The sequence below is a fragment of the Asterias rubens genome, chromosome 6, assembly GCF_902459465.1.
Source record: "Asterias rubens chromosome 6, eAstRub1.3, whole genome shotgun sequence".
NCBI lineage: Eukaryota > Metazoa > Echinodermata > Asteroidea > Forcipulatida > Asteriidae > Asterias > Asterias rubens.
Genome location: NC_047067.1, coordinates 21,326,014 through 21,345,419, shown reverse-complemented (window position 1 = coordinate 21,345,419; position 19,406 = coordinate 21,326,014). Strand labels below are relative to the sequence as shown.

Genomic DNA, 19,406 nt, shown 5'->3' with positions numbered 1-19,406 from the left:
CTTGAGTTGAGTACTTTTTGGAGTCCAGAGTTTGTAAGATTACACTCCGTCCAATCTAGGCATGAATTGCAAATGACTTGGCCCTAGAACTCAGTCAATCCCTCTAGCAACCAGAGATAAATAATTCAAACCACATCATTACAGATGTAAACAACAAAAAACCACATTGCAATAAAGATTGTCCTCCTTATCAGAATCACGAATCCTCCAGAGGCATATGGAATCTTTTACTCCAAATGCATATAACCCCCACCTCCTAAGTTACCCTAATCAACAACCCTACCGGGCTTGGTGACACAGATTCACTGCTCAGCGACTTCAATCAATTCCAAACGAGTCGAGATTCTTGTTAAGAGGACTGATAAAGTGAACTCATCCAAAGACGTGATCTGTACTAAATGATGAAGTACTTGGAATATTGTTACGAATTCTGATCAAACTTGGTAAAAGAGCAATCCCTACATATGCCAAGAAACAGTCTTAACTGTTCACAAGGCCAGCTGGAAAACTTAGTGCATTATTATTGCAGGAGAAAAAAAACATTATAAATTTATATTGTTTTTTAAATGTTTTTTATAATGTTTTTTAAATGATAAATTTCTCAAGTTCAAATGGCGGCCTTCTAGTTCAACATTATCAGTGTCTGAAGTTAATGAAGAGGTTTGAAAGACCAGAGGGTGTTCGTGGATGTTGTTTCAGGGTGATTGCGAGGAATGATAACCCAATTTCATTTCCCAAAGCCCCTTCTAATAAGTTATTCAAATCTTTGGTGAAGCGATAGGATCTAAATATTAAACAGAGACTGGATAACCATAAAGATTAACTCAAGCTATAAAAGTTATAAGTAGCTGAAACAGGGGCCTTATCCCTTCAGAGAGAGGTCCAGACTATTTTGTCTTGAGGGGGGGGGGGGGGCAGTGTATTACTTATCATTTGCACCTCTACCAAATTTGGCCCAGACGCCTTTAAAAACTCTTTAAAAATTACTACATTGAACTACTGTTTTCTTTTAACCAATTTCTCTTTTCCAGGCAACAGGTAGAAGGAACCTTAATTGAAAAAGAGGGAATACATACTGTTCATTAATCTCTGCCTACGGCATGTCTAGCGATAAGCCACCCACGTCAACCAATAAATTTTCGGTGACATTTATGTCACATACAATGATTTTAGTTCATCGAATGTTTAAAAGTGAACATTGATCACGTCTTGCAGTAAACACCCAAATTATCAACCAGCATGTCCTCTTTTTCCTTGCCAGTGATGGTTAAAAAAAATTCCAATTGAAATGTCCTTGTTTCTCCATTCTATTTTTGAGGCAATCAAAAAATCTAACTTGCAATTATATAAAATGGGTCTAGGACAATTCTTTAACAGCATGATAGGTGGGTACTTTACACCACACCCCCACCACCCCCTCCATGATTCTACCTTTAAGGTCCTCGGCCAATTTTAATTTCTAACAGGTAGAAGAACTGCAGATGGGAACTCAAGCTGCAGCTGGTCCGAGTAGATTGATCATTAAGTGTGTCCTTCACATGTCCCTTAAAATTGAAGCAACTCGTCCTTTTCTGAAACTCTTACACCTTCTGACATTTGAGTATTAACCCTTCTCACCCCCACATGAGTCCAAATCCGACTGGGGTTTCAATTCAGGCTTGTAACGCTTGTACAATTTCATAGGCGGCCATTGGATTAGGAAGCTGGTATTCTTTTTAATAATGTTGCAATTTAACAGATTCTAGCTTAACCTAAAGACTGCCTTTTACCTGTCTCTATGATCTTTCTGTCCAGGGAACTAAGCAAACTCCCACTAGTGGATATGAACACCAAGCTGGCAACAGCCAATCTCTCTTATACAAACATTGGTTTAACGTCTATGATTATGAGTTGGACAAATCAAGAAATTGATTCAGTAAGTGAAAGACAATACTTATTCTAGTCATTGTTTACTTGGTAGGATTCGAACCCACAACCTTGTGATTGCAAGTCATGCACCTAGGATTTGTGCACTATAAGAACCTAATTATTACTATAGGTTTTCTCGGCCAATTTCGGAAAATGAGCAGCCAATTTAACCATCAAGCTATTCTATTTCGCGCAAAATCGAATGCTACTGAAAAATGTCATTCAATTTCGTTTTAAGACTAGTCAAATGTAATGTTGTGTTATTCGATTTAACAAAATAATCATTCAATTTAACAATTCATCAAAGCAGCATTCAGATTCGCAGTTGCTTCTTGAAGCGTGTGTGTCTCGAAAAAGAATGACGATACACTAAATTGAACATAGTGCTAAATGAATTTGACTCGACTCCAAACGAAATTGAATGGCCAAATTCTGAATTTGAAACACAGTAAAAACTGGAGAGGCACATCAGCTTTAATTCGAACACATGAAAATGAAATTGGCTGCCCATTTGCCGAATTTGAGCGAGAAAACCTATACTATTATTAGTATTTTTATTATTAAAGGTAGGAAGGGTGCAGAAGTGGAATCTCATATTTGAGAGGGCAAGGCCATTTTCATTTTGCACCAAGGCCAAGACCAGGGGCAACAGGGGCCATGGCCTCCGTGCAATTCCAAACCTGAGGGTGTTAACAAATCACCTACCTGTATTTTGAGCTTAGCAATCTCAGCCTCAGCCACAGCATTCTTATACTGAGCTTCTTTCAGTTTAATCCTCATATCAATAACGGCTTGATCTGGAGCTAGATCCGAGGAGGGTGAAGTTGGCTTGCTGTTTGAATCACTGCTCATACTCTCATCCAGGTCAAAGGTATCCACGACCAATTGGCTGTCCTCATCACCATCAGACGATTCACCAGGGAGACCCAGCTCGATATCGTCTTCTTGGGGGGAGAGCTACCATGGGGAAAGAAGGTCAGGTGGGGGGCAAAAATGATTAATTAATACAAGTGTTTATTTATGAATTTTAATTAAAGTTAATGAGAGTTGACAATCCAGCTGATCCTTTGGGGCCCTCATTTTGTCAAACTACATCATACAATTAAAAGGAAAGCAAGACACTTTAAGCCGACTTAATTTCACACAAAAACTGCCAACATGGGCTAGTAGCTCATTTGGTGGAGCGATGGCACGTTAAACAGGAAGTTGTTGGTTCTAGTCAATGTTCAACCCCGGAATTCAAACATTTGTTTGTTGGTACAAGTTCTTTTCTATTGAGACGAGTGCCATGCTTTCAAGGATGTATGACCCCCTCCCCCATGGTCCCTGACACTACACAGAATTAAACAAGCTATTTACCATCCATGTAATTGACTTACATACACATGCACAACATCATCTTTTTAAATCTATGGCTCTTAGGTTCCATCATTGACTTTGGGTCTTCCCCATCAAGCTCCCTCCAATCAACCAACTACCACCAAAAAATGTGTAAATCTATGGCTCTTAGGTTCCATCATTGACTTTGGGTCTTCCCCATCAAGCTCCCTCCGATCAACCAACTACTACCAAACAATGTGTACACTTGGCAAACCAACTCAGGAACATAGAAATATATCAAAACCAAGGTAACATTGGGTCATGTAAAGGACTCATTTCTTTGAGACACCTTGTTTTGAGATTGGTAATATTGTCTACTAAAAGAAGGAATAACTGAGAATGCATTCACTTTACAATGCATTAGTTTTTTTTTTCAGATTCAAATTGTTTTTTTTGCTAACAATTACAGGAGTTTGGTTGATACTAAATTTTAATATCAATAGCTGTCTAAGTTTCCATACAACTTTGCTCTGATAGAGCTACAAGATATCATGCACAACCAAAAGACATTCATAAAACCACGACATCAAAGCATGCCTACAAAATAATACAAAAACCATCACATTTAAGAACTTAATCCATTAAGATGTCAACTACCGGGTCCATAATACATCACCAGCATGTCACCACGGTTACCATCCACAGGCCAGTCAATCATGCCACATGTGACAGTATACTCACAAAGCCATTGGCTCGTCTGAAAAGAGAGGAGGGGCTATAGCTGTTGTAGTTATAAGGCCATACCATTGACTCGGAGGGGCTTTGTACTGGGGTAGTCTCCCTCATTGCCTTGTCGTGCTGAAGTGACTGGGAAATCAGCTGGGCTACCTCACTGTTCTCGCTGTCTTTCTCCCGGCCAATCATGAATCTGTAAAAATCAAAAAGCAAAAACACAAAATCAACAAGGCAATTTATTTCTAATAATGTATACTCATAGGCATGAAGCATATTGGGTAGAAGCAGACAATGTGATGAACTTGAAGGTGGAGTTTGTTTTGGTCAATTAGCACTCACGGCCACAAAGAGAAGAATCCCTTATTCACTTGCAAGGATGCTTTAATCTAAAGATGATTAACTCTAAATATGAAGCAAGTATTCTCCGTTGCTCATGACGTATCTACTCTGTCCTTGCCAATGGCACTTCCTGTTTCATTATTCAGTTTTAAATCAGAAACATTAGAACACACAAGTTTACAGCAGATGTATTCCGATCACAGGCGGAAATACTCTCAAAATTTGTATATAAACAAAAACAGTTCACAAAACTGATTTCAAACCAGAAACTTCTGATTTCCTCTGGCTTTTCTTTTAAAACAACAATTTGGTTTCCGTTTTAAAAGCTTCTCATTTGATGCTCCGACATTTGTCTTTTATTTGATATCTGTAAATTTGAGTTGTATATTTTTATGCTAATAATACAAATGAAAGCCAAAAACAGTGATCTTAACTTGAATTAAAATGAAATACTGAATTCATGTGTTTAAAATTATTAACGGTCTAGCATATTAAAACAGCATTCTACATCTCCCTTAAAAAAACCTCTGCCATTAAATATCCATCACGGATGCTCCAACCATTCGTCTTGATTAATTATACAGCAATCACTTTAAACAGCATTAAACCAAGTCAGTCAATAATTGAATCATACAAGTTACTTATGGAAGCTAAGCCCATCAATCATAACACAATCCTTCTTCAATGTCACTGCACTATTCCCAACTACTTTTTTTTCTACATTAGGAATTATCACCACACACTTGGTGCAAACGCAATTTCCCAGCCTACCACACGCTTAATAACAATTACTTCCTGGTCTTTCCATTAAGTCTTTGATCCTAGTAAATGACCCTATTAAATTCCTTTCATGACACACGAAACCGTAGCTTGTAAAACTCAACAAATAGAAACCTCTGTGTTAGTATTAGAATGCGGAGAAAAGGGTACACGTACTTTTATCTAATCTTAATTTGTTCATCATTGAATCTTTCCGCATGTGATACTGAACTTGATGGTTAATGGGCGTGTTTAGAGTAATTTATCCTAGGTGGGAACCCAGCATAGGGTGTGGGGAAGGGGGTGGGGAGACCATCATCAGCTTTGGGAAACTCTAGGGGGAGATTAAAGGGGGTCTCAAGTGTGTACTTAACTTACTTATTTAAGTGACTAACCAAGACATGACACTGAGGAATTATTGCCTAAAAGGTCACCTGGATGATACTGACTGTGGACTTATTCAGTCTCTGTGGGGATTTTTGAAGAGAGAATGGGGTGAATCTGGGGCAGGGGAGTTGGTGTGGGCATGTTCTTTTTATAGGGGGTAGGGGTATGGGATCCAACTGGCAGACATACATTTTTGTTCTGGGAGTAAAAAAACGCTTTTGTTCAAGTTAGGAATCGTCTAGAACTGAAAGGTCAGTGCACACCGTGGGATCTCAGTAAAACAAAAGCAGTGTAAAACCACCTCGCTTATAAAGAATTTTTTTGAAAACTAGATTTTAGTTGGTAACCAAAGGATTCTGGAAAGAGTTCCAGGTTCATGGACTAGATGATAACTTATTCCTGATGTGGTGCTATGTTTGCCGACAAAGGGTCCAAATTCCCACTGAGAAGAAATATTAAGCAGTCGCTGCAACCCTTTATCTCTTATAAAAATGTTCATCACTCAAACTTCGACAACTTCACCACTTTTTTCGATATTTTTTTAATAAAGGCAAAATGAAATGAGCTGCTACTCCACAGATCATTGAGTATTTTCATTCACCGAGGTTGAACCAAAATGTATTTATTTGATTCTAACCCGGTGATCTCAGAAAGGATAAAGAAAGATGGTTTTGATTGAAATGATTACTGCATTGGAAGGAATGTAAAAGTGTTAACAGAGAACATAATAACATGTCATGCACGTTGGTTTTTAATAAAAAATAGAATGACAAACTGTTGGTAGCAACTGTGTGTCAAAAAGTATGATTAAGTGACTAGTGTCCTTGTCAATTTTGTCAAGCAGATAATTGTAGAGTGACGTTTCTACGATGACTCTTTAAAGTTTTGCCTCAGATACAACTGATTTCACAGTCTTTGTATTGGGACCCAGAAACAAAGATTTGATCAAGGAAACCGTAACAGTGTAAACGTAGCAACTTTATTTTATTTTTTTATCTAAAAAATGATCTTGTCTTTTTTTCGCTGTTCGGAAACAAGACTACTGTTTCCTGATCTTGTGCGCTTTTCCTCATCTTTCACATCTGTAATAGGTCTTGGCTAATGTTGCATTGTCAGACAACCAATCGCTTCAGAGAATGTCAAGTGATCTTCGCTAACTAGAACAACGTTTTCTCAAAGTGATCTTGTCTCAAGTAGTAACTGGTTCATTGAGCCAACCTGCTTCTCTTTGCATCTTTATTAAAGGCAGTGGACACTAATGGTAATTACTCAAAATAATTATTAGCATAGAACCTTAATTTGTAACTAGTAGTAGGGAGAGGTTGATAATATAAAACCTTGTGAGAAACGGCTCCCTCTGAAGTGGTGTAGTTTTCGAGAAAGAAGTAATTTTCCACGAATTTGATTTCGAGACCTCAAGTTTAGAACTTTCTCGAAATCACAAGGGTGTTTTTTCTATTCATAGCTATCTCGCAACTCCGACGACCAATCAAGCTCAAATTTTCACAGGTTTGTTATTTCATGTACAAGTTGAGATACACAAAGTGAGAAGACTTGATTTTGACAATTACCATTAGTGTCCACTGCCTTTAAGGTTCTTGCAATGCTTTGAAATAAAGTCCCAGGCAATTGTTTTTCGGTGATTCCTTTTTGTTATATATGTTCTGATGATAAATCTGGAGATTCACGCAATATAAAGAGTCTTCTAATTTGGTTATTTATTATTTGGAACAATACAAAATTGTTTAATGTTGCCCAAGTCACGCCAATGTTCAATGTACGTCTTTCACAGCTAGTTCACATCCGAAAAAACATTTCAGCCTCCTTTCCTGTAAATGCAGTTTTTGCATCAGCACCCCCCCCCCCTACAGATGCTACAGAACTATCTCCTCTGACCAGCACAAATAATTCAAACCCCTCGTCGGCACGTTCCTCCGGCCTTGGTCTTTCCGCTGCCACCTCTATCAACAACCAGCGTGACAAATGCACAACAACACTAGCGAGAACACATGTTGGAATCTCCATCAGGAAAAACTGAGAACAAAATCTCGAGCTGGAGAAAGACTTAGAGGAAATCTTGATGCATGGACATTCCTCGGATTCTAAAGATGGTTAACTTTAGTGGAGAGCATGACTAAGATCAAGCCCCGTCTAACAAGAGAAGGTGATAGGTTCAATTCAAAGGTCAATGAATAAAAGGTTGCATCCCAATCAAACTGGCGATAAAGACCTCAGAATTGACCTCTTCAAAATGGTTCTGATTGTGAAACTTCTCTGACGACTTCGAATCTAAGTATTATTAGAAATCAATAAAATAAGTCATTAATCGTCTTGTTAACTAGCTTGCTCCATGATTTAGTACAGTGTCAGACATCACTAGCAAGTTGAACAGTTTGGTCATAATCGACTTTGATGGCCAGATGTCCAAAACAAGGTTTTTGAACTTTGTTCTTGAAGGTCAAGATAGCCCGTCTACCTGAAGTGAAGGGCAAGGTTATATTATTACATTCCACAGGCGTGAAAGATGAAGAACTTTGAGGAGAGGATTTGTTCTCTTTCTTGGACTTCTTAGGACCATGGTTCGAATCCCACATTCTTGTTTTTCAGTCCCTATGCACTATCCACGATTACTTTTAAATGTAAGACGAGAAGGGTTTGATTAAAAATGCAGTACATAATACAGATGTATGAACGATACTCATCATTTAAACTTCATATCAAACATCACTACCGAACAGGAAGCATTCTATCCTTTCATAAAAAGGTGTGATAATTGATTGCCTGATCCAGTTAACCTTGGCATATGGAGATTGCATGGCTTCTATTCTTATTGAATGTTTAGACCAAGCTAGATCCATCGTCACATTGATCTCTCACAGCACTGATCCCTCTGCTTAGCCAGGAAGTCACGACTCAGAGAGATCAGAAGATGCCTGAGATGTCTGACAATCCTCTCTAAGATCACGTTTCTCAGAGATTCAACAACAGGGTCTTTAGATTCTTTCTATCGTGTGTTTGACTTTCGCTCTTCGCTGACAGTCTTTTTCTGCTTCTTCTCTTTGTATAGCTTGGGTTGACATTGAATTCAATTTTGGTCGGCAATTGATGACATTAGATGAGAAATGATCTGCAAGGTTACATTGTTTTTGGATGTTGCAAGCTGAAAATAAATTTTACTTCAAAGGTTCATGGCTAGAAATAAAATTGATTTGCTGTCAGAAAAAAATAATCTCATTTTTATTTCATTTCATTTATTCTGGTTGTGACGCTAACTTAATCACTGTGCTGACCAAAAACCCAATGGAGAGAAGACAAGGAAAGAAGTTTTGAGTTTTTGATGTGAGAGGAAACCGCCAATCAGGTTTTCACTCTTTGCTTACTTAAATTAAATTTTTAAGAATAGAAGACTAAAAATATTAGTGCGCTTTTTGACGGTAAGCCAACAAATCAAATTTATTTTAGAAGTTTACTATCATTTCTGAAGCTTTCAGACTAATTTTTGTATATTCCACTTATGATCAGTTGGTACTTTAAATACAGATGGGACACTTGATGGAATTACATGAGAGCAATGCTCTTTCTTGACACTGCCTCTTCAAGAAAGGAAAGATAAGATTGATGAATGAGGTTTGCTGGAGCATAACATTGGAAAGAGAGACAGACGATGGTAGGTTACAACAAGTCATCAATCTGTCTTTTTCATTAACCAGTGTCACTGAGGTATGGCGTTCGAGTGACCTTTAAATTCCGAGATGATTTCAAAAACTTCAGGGTTTGAAGGTTTCTGTGTCTGCTCCCTGTGATGTCGCTTTATGGAGATGGTAAAAACACAACAGAGGCTTGATTTGTATCCTTGATGTGGCAATACAATCTGTTGAGATTAATCTTAGACTATTGTAATCTTAATGTTATTAAACATTAAAAAAAATGAATGATTGTTTACACGTTTGCAATCATTTATCACATGTTTCAAACTTCAAGTAACAAACCACATGTCTCCAATTTCACATATCTCCTCACTTCCAATTGCTTCCTCATGAGTGGGGATGAATCAATAGTAATCTCAACTTTCTTATGAAGATTAAATCCAGAGAAACATTGAATCCCATCACTCCATAACTTACAAAGCAAAGCTTAGAGGAATGAAGTCAAGCCACCATCATCATCATCATTGGTCCTCTACATGAGTTTGTGATTAATGTAAGACTTCATCCTCTTCATAATCTTCACATAATTGTATTGCATCTCTGAAACACTTCTTCCTCTCACCATCTTCCTTCAATTACACCCTTCTGTAAACAGTTGCCTCACAATATGTCCAATTCACTTCTCTCTATGTTCAACAACTTTCAACCAATCAGAGCAGTGACTGCTCTACAAATAGCCCAGCATGTCGCACACTCTTCAGTGTCCTAATGATGACTAGAGCAAGTTAGTCCAAATGTTGAGACCATTTAATAACTCACTCCACAGAAATGAAGTAACAGGTACAAATGGTAAATGTAAAATGGTACTTTGGCTGGTAACCTTATTCTGGTAAGCATATTTCTGTGCCTCATAGATACTTGTCCTTAAGCAGCTTAATGAAATTGGGCTCTGATAATGATGAAAATTGTGTGAATCAACAAAGATGGGTCTCTAGCCAATCACGCCAGGGGTGAGAGCCTGTCAGTTAGGGTTGATGAAGAGGGGATGATGTTTAACACTCTCAAGATGCACTGTTGACTTAACAGATGTACCAACATGTATACAATTAATTCAATTACAGCCCAGATGTCTAGTTACTGATGAGAGCCTACAAGTTGATGGGAAGAGCAAACCTGATCGAGACCCCGCATCGCTAGGGACACGCACCTTCACGGAGAGACGCCCTGCCTGTCATTCCATGCATTCTGTGAGGCGTTTTTATTGTCGACGGGGCATCGTATTAAACAACCACAGTGCAAGAAGTTACTAGGCTCATTGGGTTTCTCGTAACAGTGTTGGCTCATAGCGTGAGACAAACCCCTGTCGTGATATATATGAAGGCATGCAAGTAATTATCTTATTAAAATTTTTCTTTTTCGATATGGGGAGGGGGATGGGAGACAATTTTTTACAAACCTTTTTAAAAAGTTCTTACTGTTTGTTCACAGACAACATAGACCTGCAGGATAGCAGACCAAGAATGAGAAACAAAATCAGGAAAAATTCTGAAAAATCCCAAACCTGGTTATATTAATGTAACAGAACACAGAAAATGCATCCTATAATTTTAACCTGACATTAATGCAATAGTCATTATCACACTTATTTTCTGCAGCCAGGTGTACAGCACATTCTGGACAAGTGTGAAATATTTTACATATCACAGTTGAGTAGCACCTGTTACATTTATGGTGTGTAATATACACAAGAATACTCAATGAATAGGGGTGGCCTTTATTGAAGTGTCTCATTACATTGTGATCTCATATCTTTCCTGTCAATATCTCAAGCACAGCCAGGGGTATCATAATAAAACATGAGCCGATACACACTGTTCACAACATTCAAGACATGAACATTTATCAATATGTGGCTTGTCGTAGCTGAGTAGTCTAGTTCACTGTACTCCAGCTATGTTGTTGTCAGCAGCAGAGTGTGGGTTCGATTCCAGGTCATGGCACTTGTGCCCTTGAGCAAGGCATTTAACCATGGAGGAAGGAATAGACTCCATGGTTTTACCAACCAGGCCCCTAAAGTTGATGATACCCATGCCTACATCCTAATGGACTGTGAAGAAGGGTAGCCCTGTTTAACCCCAGGAGTAAGTGGCAATGTGCCCTGGTGGCAGTTGATTTTAGGTCAATAGCCCAAATCAGTTGTGTAGCCCTCACCACCATGCCCTCACCTTGAAGTGGCTGGTTCAAATCCCTCTCCAGACAATTTCTCAATTTCCCCAAATCAGTATCTTTCTGATTAAACTCTTCTTGTATGAGACCAATAACAGTTTTGTACGAACTAGGAACCTTGGGTTCACATTCACCTATCAAGAAAAGAAAACCTCACAATTCATCAGGGCCGAACATTCAAATATGCACGAGGCTTTCAAAGGAATAGACTAGGCCCTAGATGAACCCAGTGCATTAAAATTGACACTTCAAAGTGATCACATTAAACATCCAAGTTGGCAACGGAGGCAAATTGTATTCTTTATCTTGAGGGATTTGCGCTAAATCATTACAGGAAGTGGACTCAAGTCAAGTGCTTTGGACTAAATCTGTGTAAAGGTACTCTCAACTGGCAAAATTGAAAAGTTTCCCCATGAAATATTGGCAGTCTTTCGTCTGGACACTGCCGCGCCTGCTTTAATTGATTACCTATTAACCAACTGACAGGATTGCGACACAAACATGTATGTTTGCTGGTTTAATACAAACAAGTTGGGCTTGAATTATTGAACGTTTTACATGTGTTATGCAAAGTTCATTTACAGCGAGTACACAAGAATTAAGTGCAATAGTGCTGACTAAACAGAGGTACATGTATGTGAAGTTCAACACTAGGCCACTAGGCACTAGGTTTGACTTTGAGTGTTGTTCTTAAAACACCAATATAACGATATATTTATTAGGTGACAGATAGCAAAGAACAGTTTGAACAATGTGTATATCACAAATGGATTGGCATCTGTAACAAAGGAGGGCGCTTCTTGATTACGTCACAAGAGGAGCTCAATTTCAAAATACAAAGCTACACATAAAAAAACCTTCAAAACTTTGGCAATATGTGTGCAGATTTAATGATGGTGAACTTTAAGATACCAAATACGTTTCATATTCTGAGAGTTAAAAACCTTTTTTGTTTACCTTTTACTCGAGGTATAAATATCTAAACCCATAGTCCCATGGGTGCACACTATGCTGCATTCAAATAGTGCATTTTTAAACACTTAAATTGTGGCTTATTGTGTTGCTAAATAAGTACAAAGTTGACACAAAATTTACATTTTAACTTTAAAATAAGTTAGATAGAGAAAATCTGTTTTGACCAACTTGTAACAAAACAAACCATTGTTTACCATACTGGTGAAATGTCACTGTTTGCATATTTAGTGAGAAAACAAAACACAATGTGATTTGTTTTGCTCTTAAAATAGACAAACAAAGGTAGTTTTGAATCCTATTTCCTGAGTGAGTAATAATCTCTCCAAATACATACAATAGTAGATAATAGCATCTTTAAGACACGCTTCAAGAAAAGCTTTCACTGAATCAAGTAAAATTATTGATTGAAAAACACTGAAAGTTTCGCAAGTTGGCAGTCAGAAGTACAGAAGTAATTGGTCCCATTCTAGAAGTCAACTTACCTCACCAAGAAAGTCTAGTCCCCTATATCCATAAGGCAGATAACACACACTGAAAACCCATTATGCCTAGCATCTTCAACATGTCTTTAAGAAGTAGAGAGGAGAAATAAAAAAAGGCAAGAATCCAGCAGGAGTTCAAACTCTTCCTACCTCATTGGACGGGTCAAGACAGATGGCGTACTCATCTTAGGGTTAATTGATACCATTCAAGAAGCTAGCTGACAATCTCAGGGTCACTCAACCAATGATGATGGCAGAGGAAACAACATCTCAAAGAGGAAAGTCTGAGGAAGGGGGATGGGCATAAACAGACCAGAGATAATGCTAAGGATGAGCTCCTCACTACCAACGCTGGTGGACGGCCACGGATGGATGGTGTATGGATCCTCCAAATATGGGCTGCCTGCATGTCTCGCATAGTTCTTGTTAGGGTTGGAGAGTTGGGTTCTGAGATGGAGGGGGGGGGGGGGGGGGGGGGGGCTGGGTTAGACACCATCTTCACAATCTTATGAGGATCACTGACTGTACAGACAGACGTTCATATTTGTCAGTCAGGGCGACGATGAGTGATGACCCTTGATATCAGAGATGTGAATAAACAAACTCTGACATGAATTAGCTACAACCATGGGCTTGTGTTTGATGAGTCAGAGCTAGTTAGGATTTCTCACCAATGATGGTCACATGGTGGAGGCATTGTACAATGGCAGGTTTATTGTGTCTTCAAGCTTCAGTGCAGTCCAGCTTAATTGCAACTATCTTTTAGAATTCTCAACACATAGTTGAAACAGAAAATTTTAAATATTTTACCTTACAGATAAAACTATCCATAGCAGAAAAGATGGTTTGCGATGGAATCCGTCTGTGGGAGTTATTTTCTTAACCTTTCTTGGTACAGACATTCCAGACAAATCTAGGAGAATTTTCTATTTATTTATGTACATTTGTGAAAGTAGGTACACTTACTAGAACGGGATTTGAACCTACCACCTCTGGATTAATGTGCTGGCAGAATTGAATCTTCCCTGCAGATAGTTCAACTATTGCGATGGAATCCGTCTGTGGGAGTTATTTTCTTAACCTTTCTTGGTACAGACATTCCAGACAAATCTAGGAGAATTTTCTGTTTATTTATGTACATTTGTGAAAGTAGGTACACTTACTAAACCATGTCACCAATAACAAAGTTCCACTGGAACATTAACAAAAAAGACTCCAATCCCTGGAGTGGTAAATAAATAAAAACTTAACTTCCTCAATCCTAAAAATTCCTCAAACAGCTCTATTTTTAAAATCATCAACATCCAGGGGTTGAATTGAACAACCATGGGAAAATAACATCAAATAATGCAGATACCTCTGATCAAAAATAACATTCCCTAAACTTATTAAAATATAAATATTTCTCCAAAGAGTATGTGTAACTTTTGTCCACTAACATTCCAATTGCTCGCGGAATGGAGAGCTATGGCTACAAATATTTTCAAAACTATACAAATGTTTTTGTCAGCTTTCACTTCCCACAGTGATAAATTTTCAAGACCTCTATTGTCACATGGAATTAAACACAAATATTGGAGGCAGCCATATTTTCAGATTGTATGTAATAAAAGCCCAGATGGGAGAAACATTTTTAAAACCATTCAAAACAACTTCACAATTTGACGATAACCTGACAACCAAAACATTTCCGGAATCAAAAGCCATTACGGTTGTCATGTCATTATCTCTCAACCAATCAGAACCATTGAACTTTAAAAGGCAAACAGTTCATACATACCGAAGAAAGGTCTCACTAAATTGGCAAGTCAGTCACAGAAGAAAGATGGAATTTGTTACTCTTGAGAAATTTAGACTGAAGACTATCAACCTTTGCTGCATCAGTTCATATAGCTGTTAGTTTCTTGAGTGGGAAAACAACAATCAGGGGTGTACTGTACTCACAGAACAGTGAGTTGAGTACGAGACGATTTGGGTACCAGACAGGAACTGGTTAGTTATGGCGCCATCTTAGATTAAGTAGACAAGAGTATAATCCCAGTAAGCTACCAAGGACAGACCATATAATGTAATTAGCAGATAGTTACTAAAACAAGGTTGAACCAACACTACAATGTATTTGTCATTTAGGTGTCATTATTGGTTGATCGCCACACTTAAGTCTTCAAAGGGTGTGGACCCCATTGATAATTAGGCTCAAATTTTGTTTTGACTAAAAGAAAATCACAGACAACGGTTTGGTCAGGTTGAGATGAAAGATATTCGTGGAATAAACAAACATCCTGTTGAAGGAGTTCATCCATGTGATACCTTGTCACCTTCAGACAGAAAGTATTTGGCTTTTAAAAAGCACCAGTCCAAGTGGCTACCTGAAGGAGACAGTTGTGGTTTTTGTGGGAGCAAAATTTACTTTTTTTTTTTTTAAATTCATTGCTTTGGAACAGTTATGCTCAGATCTTTCCTGAAAATGTCTCCTGCCCCAGCATCTAGTCTCCCGTTTGACACTTAACAGGTTTCAAACGAGCCCTATGGCCAATCAGAGCTCAATTTTATGTGTATTCAACACTACTCAGCATTTTTCACTTACACAGCTTGCGCAGAAATTCAGCGCTTGCACAGTTAGCAGAGAATGGTATTCGCAATCGCAGAATTTTGGTGGTAAGCAGAGCAATGAAGTTAGGCCCAGGTTAGGTTGAGGATAACCTGTTCATCGGTAAACATAACCGATCAACACTCTTAAATTGTCTTCTGAAATATGCCCCAGGTCTTTATGAAAACCCATTCCTGGTCTAATGTATAGTTCTACAAACAAAATTGACCCCTAATCAAATGTATGCACGCAATATCGTAAAAGCGGCGAAAGCACTCGTTAAGAATGCTCAACATCTGTTTTGGCCGTAACAATTATTTTGCAATTACGTTGGATGCCGCTGTTCGTAGGCATGGATTGAGGCTGATCAACTGGATTAATTAAAGCCATTAGAAAATAGAAAATAGCCATGGATTTATGCCCTTGAGCTTGGGGCTCATGTAGGTGGATTATGGACTGCAATAAGGGTAGTGGGGGTAGCAGCGGTTGTTAAGGTAGTAGGGGCAGTTAGTAGAGGTAGTAGGGACAGTATGAGTAGTAAAGGTCATAGGGGCAGTAGGGTTAGTATAGGTAGCAGGAGTAGAAGTACTAGGGATAGTATGATCAGTAGGGGTAGCAGGTCAGTAGGGGTAGCAGGTCAGTAGTGGCAGCAGCGGCAGTAGGACAGCAGTGGCACCAGAGGCAGTGGGGCAGCAGGGATAGAAAGGGGTTTGGGGAGTATAAGTTATAGGGGCATTAGGGGCAGTAGGGGCAGCAGAGGTAGTAGTGACAGAAGGGCAGTAAGGCTTGTAGACCAATTCTGCTTGTAATATCCTTAGACAAATACAAAAGCCAATAAGAGTTAAAAATGCTAACTGCTGAGAAGTTAACTATGTTTTGCCACTCTTCAATTATCAGGAAACTCCTCCCAACCCTCACCTTTCACCACAGCTTAACTCCAGCCTTCTCCGACTCAGATCCATTGAATCTGGTCTCATGCCTTTGGGAAACATTCCATCACCCCGTCTGGGAATCCGGAGAATAGCTCCAATAGGACTGTTGACTAACTCCATACTTCTGTTCACTCTATCTCATATAGAGAGAGAGAGAGAAATTGGTCGCCACAGAAACGTCATGAACAGGAAACCATCAGGCACTACATTAAGTTGGAGTTGACATCATCGACACCAAAGATACTAGAATAACTTGATAACGGACTCCCACAAACACTGATTTGTATCGTCTACCTGACAGTGTTCCAACGCATAAGTTTTCAACCATAAAAATCCTTCAAGTTGTTGCTTTATATTCCAGTGTATAGCATCCTGCCCAGGCAGAACTCTGGGATCCAAGTATTTATCTGTTATAATCCAACAAGTTGTGGCACGTTCAACTCTCAGCATCCGTTGGAATCAAAATAGCTACTGATTAAGAACTCACTTCAACTTAAAACAATCACTTCCATGATCTAGCAAGTCACAGCCTGGTCTGTTTTTTTTCTTCTTCTACCCGAAAACACATGGATAGCATAGAGTTTAACTGCGCATATATCAAGATTCACTTTTGTTTTCGGTGTAGACAGTGATAGACTATATGGATATATACTTGTTCTTTTGTTTCTGAAACAGGAAAGGGAATTTCCTGCTTGTTTTTCAGGTAACCACAGGATGTGTTGACATATCCATGGACATAGCTATTAGCAGCAAAGAACACAGATGACCGGACCGGCTTCCCTAAACCAGGTAGACCTTGGTCATGCTACCCACCTTCTATGACCTGTTCACCTCAACAATATGTATTATTTCTCATAATAGCAAAACATTACACCCAGACCATTTCCTCTCCCAGCCTGTGCTAAAGAACTACTTCGCGCGTTGTCTTTCCTGATGTGGTTATACATAAATAATAAGGTACAGTGCCGACAGAGACGGCCCAAGCAATATTGCAAACTTTAAGGTAAGTTGGATGATTAACTCCATTATATTATAAATATTACGCACACTGAAACTGAGTAATATCTAGATTGAATTTTGGTTTCTGCTTTAGTTGGCACATTTCATACCATTATCTTCATTTGTTTTGTAACAAACTTTCCTAGACAAAACACTTTTCACAGTTCCATTGATGTTTACTATAATCACTCTTCTAGTTCACGGTTTTGATTCAAAGGAAATCAGATACTTGATTGCCCCCCCCCCCTCCCCCACACACCCACACTATTTCTTGTTCCCTCACTTGCCAAGTAGACCTACACAAATTAGAGTCTGGCGCAGCCGTTGTTTAACAAATCAGATTTCTGATACCTGTGGTCGATGTAACATAAGTTTGGCTCCTTTTTTATTAAGTTCCCAAGAAGTGTTTTCATAAATTCAACATCTTCAGTCATAATTACGAAGAAAGTAAGAGGGTATCTTGCAGGAATATATTGATATTTATTTGAAACTGCTCTGAGATTCCTTGAAACTCGTCTGAGTAAGACAAGACAATCAGTTACATATTCATTTACAAGTCTCAGAATTACTGAGGAGCGGCTAGCGAGGCCGGCTCCTGAACCGTGGTAAACCAAAACCTGACCGAGACGATTGGGTTATTCTTTAATTTTTAGGGAATGAGGTGGTCACGATCAGCTACTCACAGACAATGCCGAGTCATTGACCGGTTACACATTTAAAATATTAATAACTCTATGATATAAACCAATTGAAAATGATAACATGTCTGATGGAATGACTTCTTAGGATGTTCGGCGCCGCGTTCAGTTTCGTCCCAGCTAACCTTTCTTTACCTCGGTAATTGGCTCAGCATCGTTTCTTCTAGTGGTGAAAATTACAAGCGTAAGCCTTTAACTAAAAGGGAAGGTATGCATTTGCTAATCACTCAATGGCAATAAATACTATTGGTAAGAAGCCTACAGCAGCTTTCAATAGTTTCATTTCATTTCATTTCAAAATGGTTTATTAAAAAGTACATGAATCGCAGCCAAAAGCTGAATTACTCATGGTTTACAATTAAAACAGCAACAAAGTAGAAAAGTATTTTGAGAAACATTTCACCTCGAAATTGCCTGCTTTAAGTAGCTCAACGAAAATTGGCCAAAGACAATCAGTGTCAAGGTCTTTCCCAATGTATTTAACTGGCAACAAGATCAATAAATTTTGTATTCAAAAACAATGTCTTTGTTATTTTCTAATATTCTCGTTCAGAGAACTTTGGACTTAAATCTCCTTGTTTATCAAGGAACAAATTGCCTGAGCCAGTTTCATTACGCTAGGCAAAGAATAATGTGACACAGCAGTCACAAACTATATCAGGCCTCATACCTCACCAATATTAAAAACAAAGTCTCCCATTGGGTGAGTAAATTCTGCTTTGTACGTGCCCGAAGAAACTTCATTAGCCTAGATGTTAAACACGTATTGACAACAGTAGTTCCCCTGGCCATTCATACGTGAGGCGGCTCACCTCCCTACTTGAAGTGTACACCTTAGTCATTTTTTAACCAACAACACCTCACCGTAAACATTAGCTGTGAAGGAAAAACTGATGAAAACATTTTCGTTTTGTGTAATTTTTTCCTTCTTTCGATGTTTCCCTCGATATCTGTGTATCAAGAAGTCACAATTTGGATGTGTAGATGGAATTACTGTGCATTTGTGTGAGCATATTTAACTTTCAACATATTTAAGTAAACACAATAAGGCTGTTTTTGTCCCAGTATTCAAATCTGAAAGAAAAGAGCACAATATTGAACCGCATGCTGAATTTAAGAAGTGGTTTTATTTTCTCCCGCTTGCCCTCCCCTTACCCCCCCCCCCAAAAAAAAATTGTCTAGTTACATTGCATGCCACTGCTTATGGCCTTTATCTGTCAAACACTTTAACACCAAATTGTATCCCTGCCAACATCACTGTTTGTCTAGCGAGAAGAAGAAGAATGAAGAACTTCAAAGGCACAATTTATTATTCAAATCTAGGAATCTGTTTCATGGTCGTCACACTGGACGACAAATACATGGCTGCGATACTCTAGGCTGAATGATTTCCATCCACAGTGACTCGC

General features: G+C 38.6%; 1 protein-coding gene across 8 annotated transcripts in view; it reads right to left on the bottom strand.

Annotated features, from left to right (window-relative positions):
• Window positions 1-19,406, bottom strand: part of LOC117291898 (neurabin-1-like) — an 85,890-nt gene that overhangs the window by 34,272 nt on the left and 32,212 nt on the right. For 7 of the 8 annotated variants that reach the window (XM_033773896.1, XM_033773898.1, XM_033773899.1 and 4 more), the window contains exons 4-5: window positions 3,970-4,156; window positions 2,614-2,865 (exon numbers count right to left, since the gene is read on the bottom strand). In XM_033773896.1, coding sequence (XP_033629787.1) covers window positions 2,614-2,865; window positions 3,970-4,156 — 439 coding nt within the window. The remainder of the gene's footprint in view (window positions 1-2,613; window positions 2,866-3,969; window positions 4,157-19,406) is intronic. The other variant, XM_033773902.1, reaches the window with a different exon arrangement.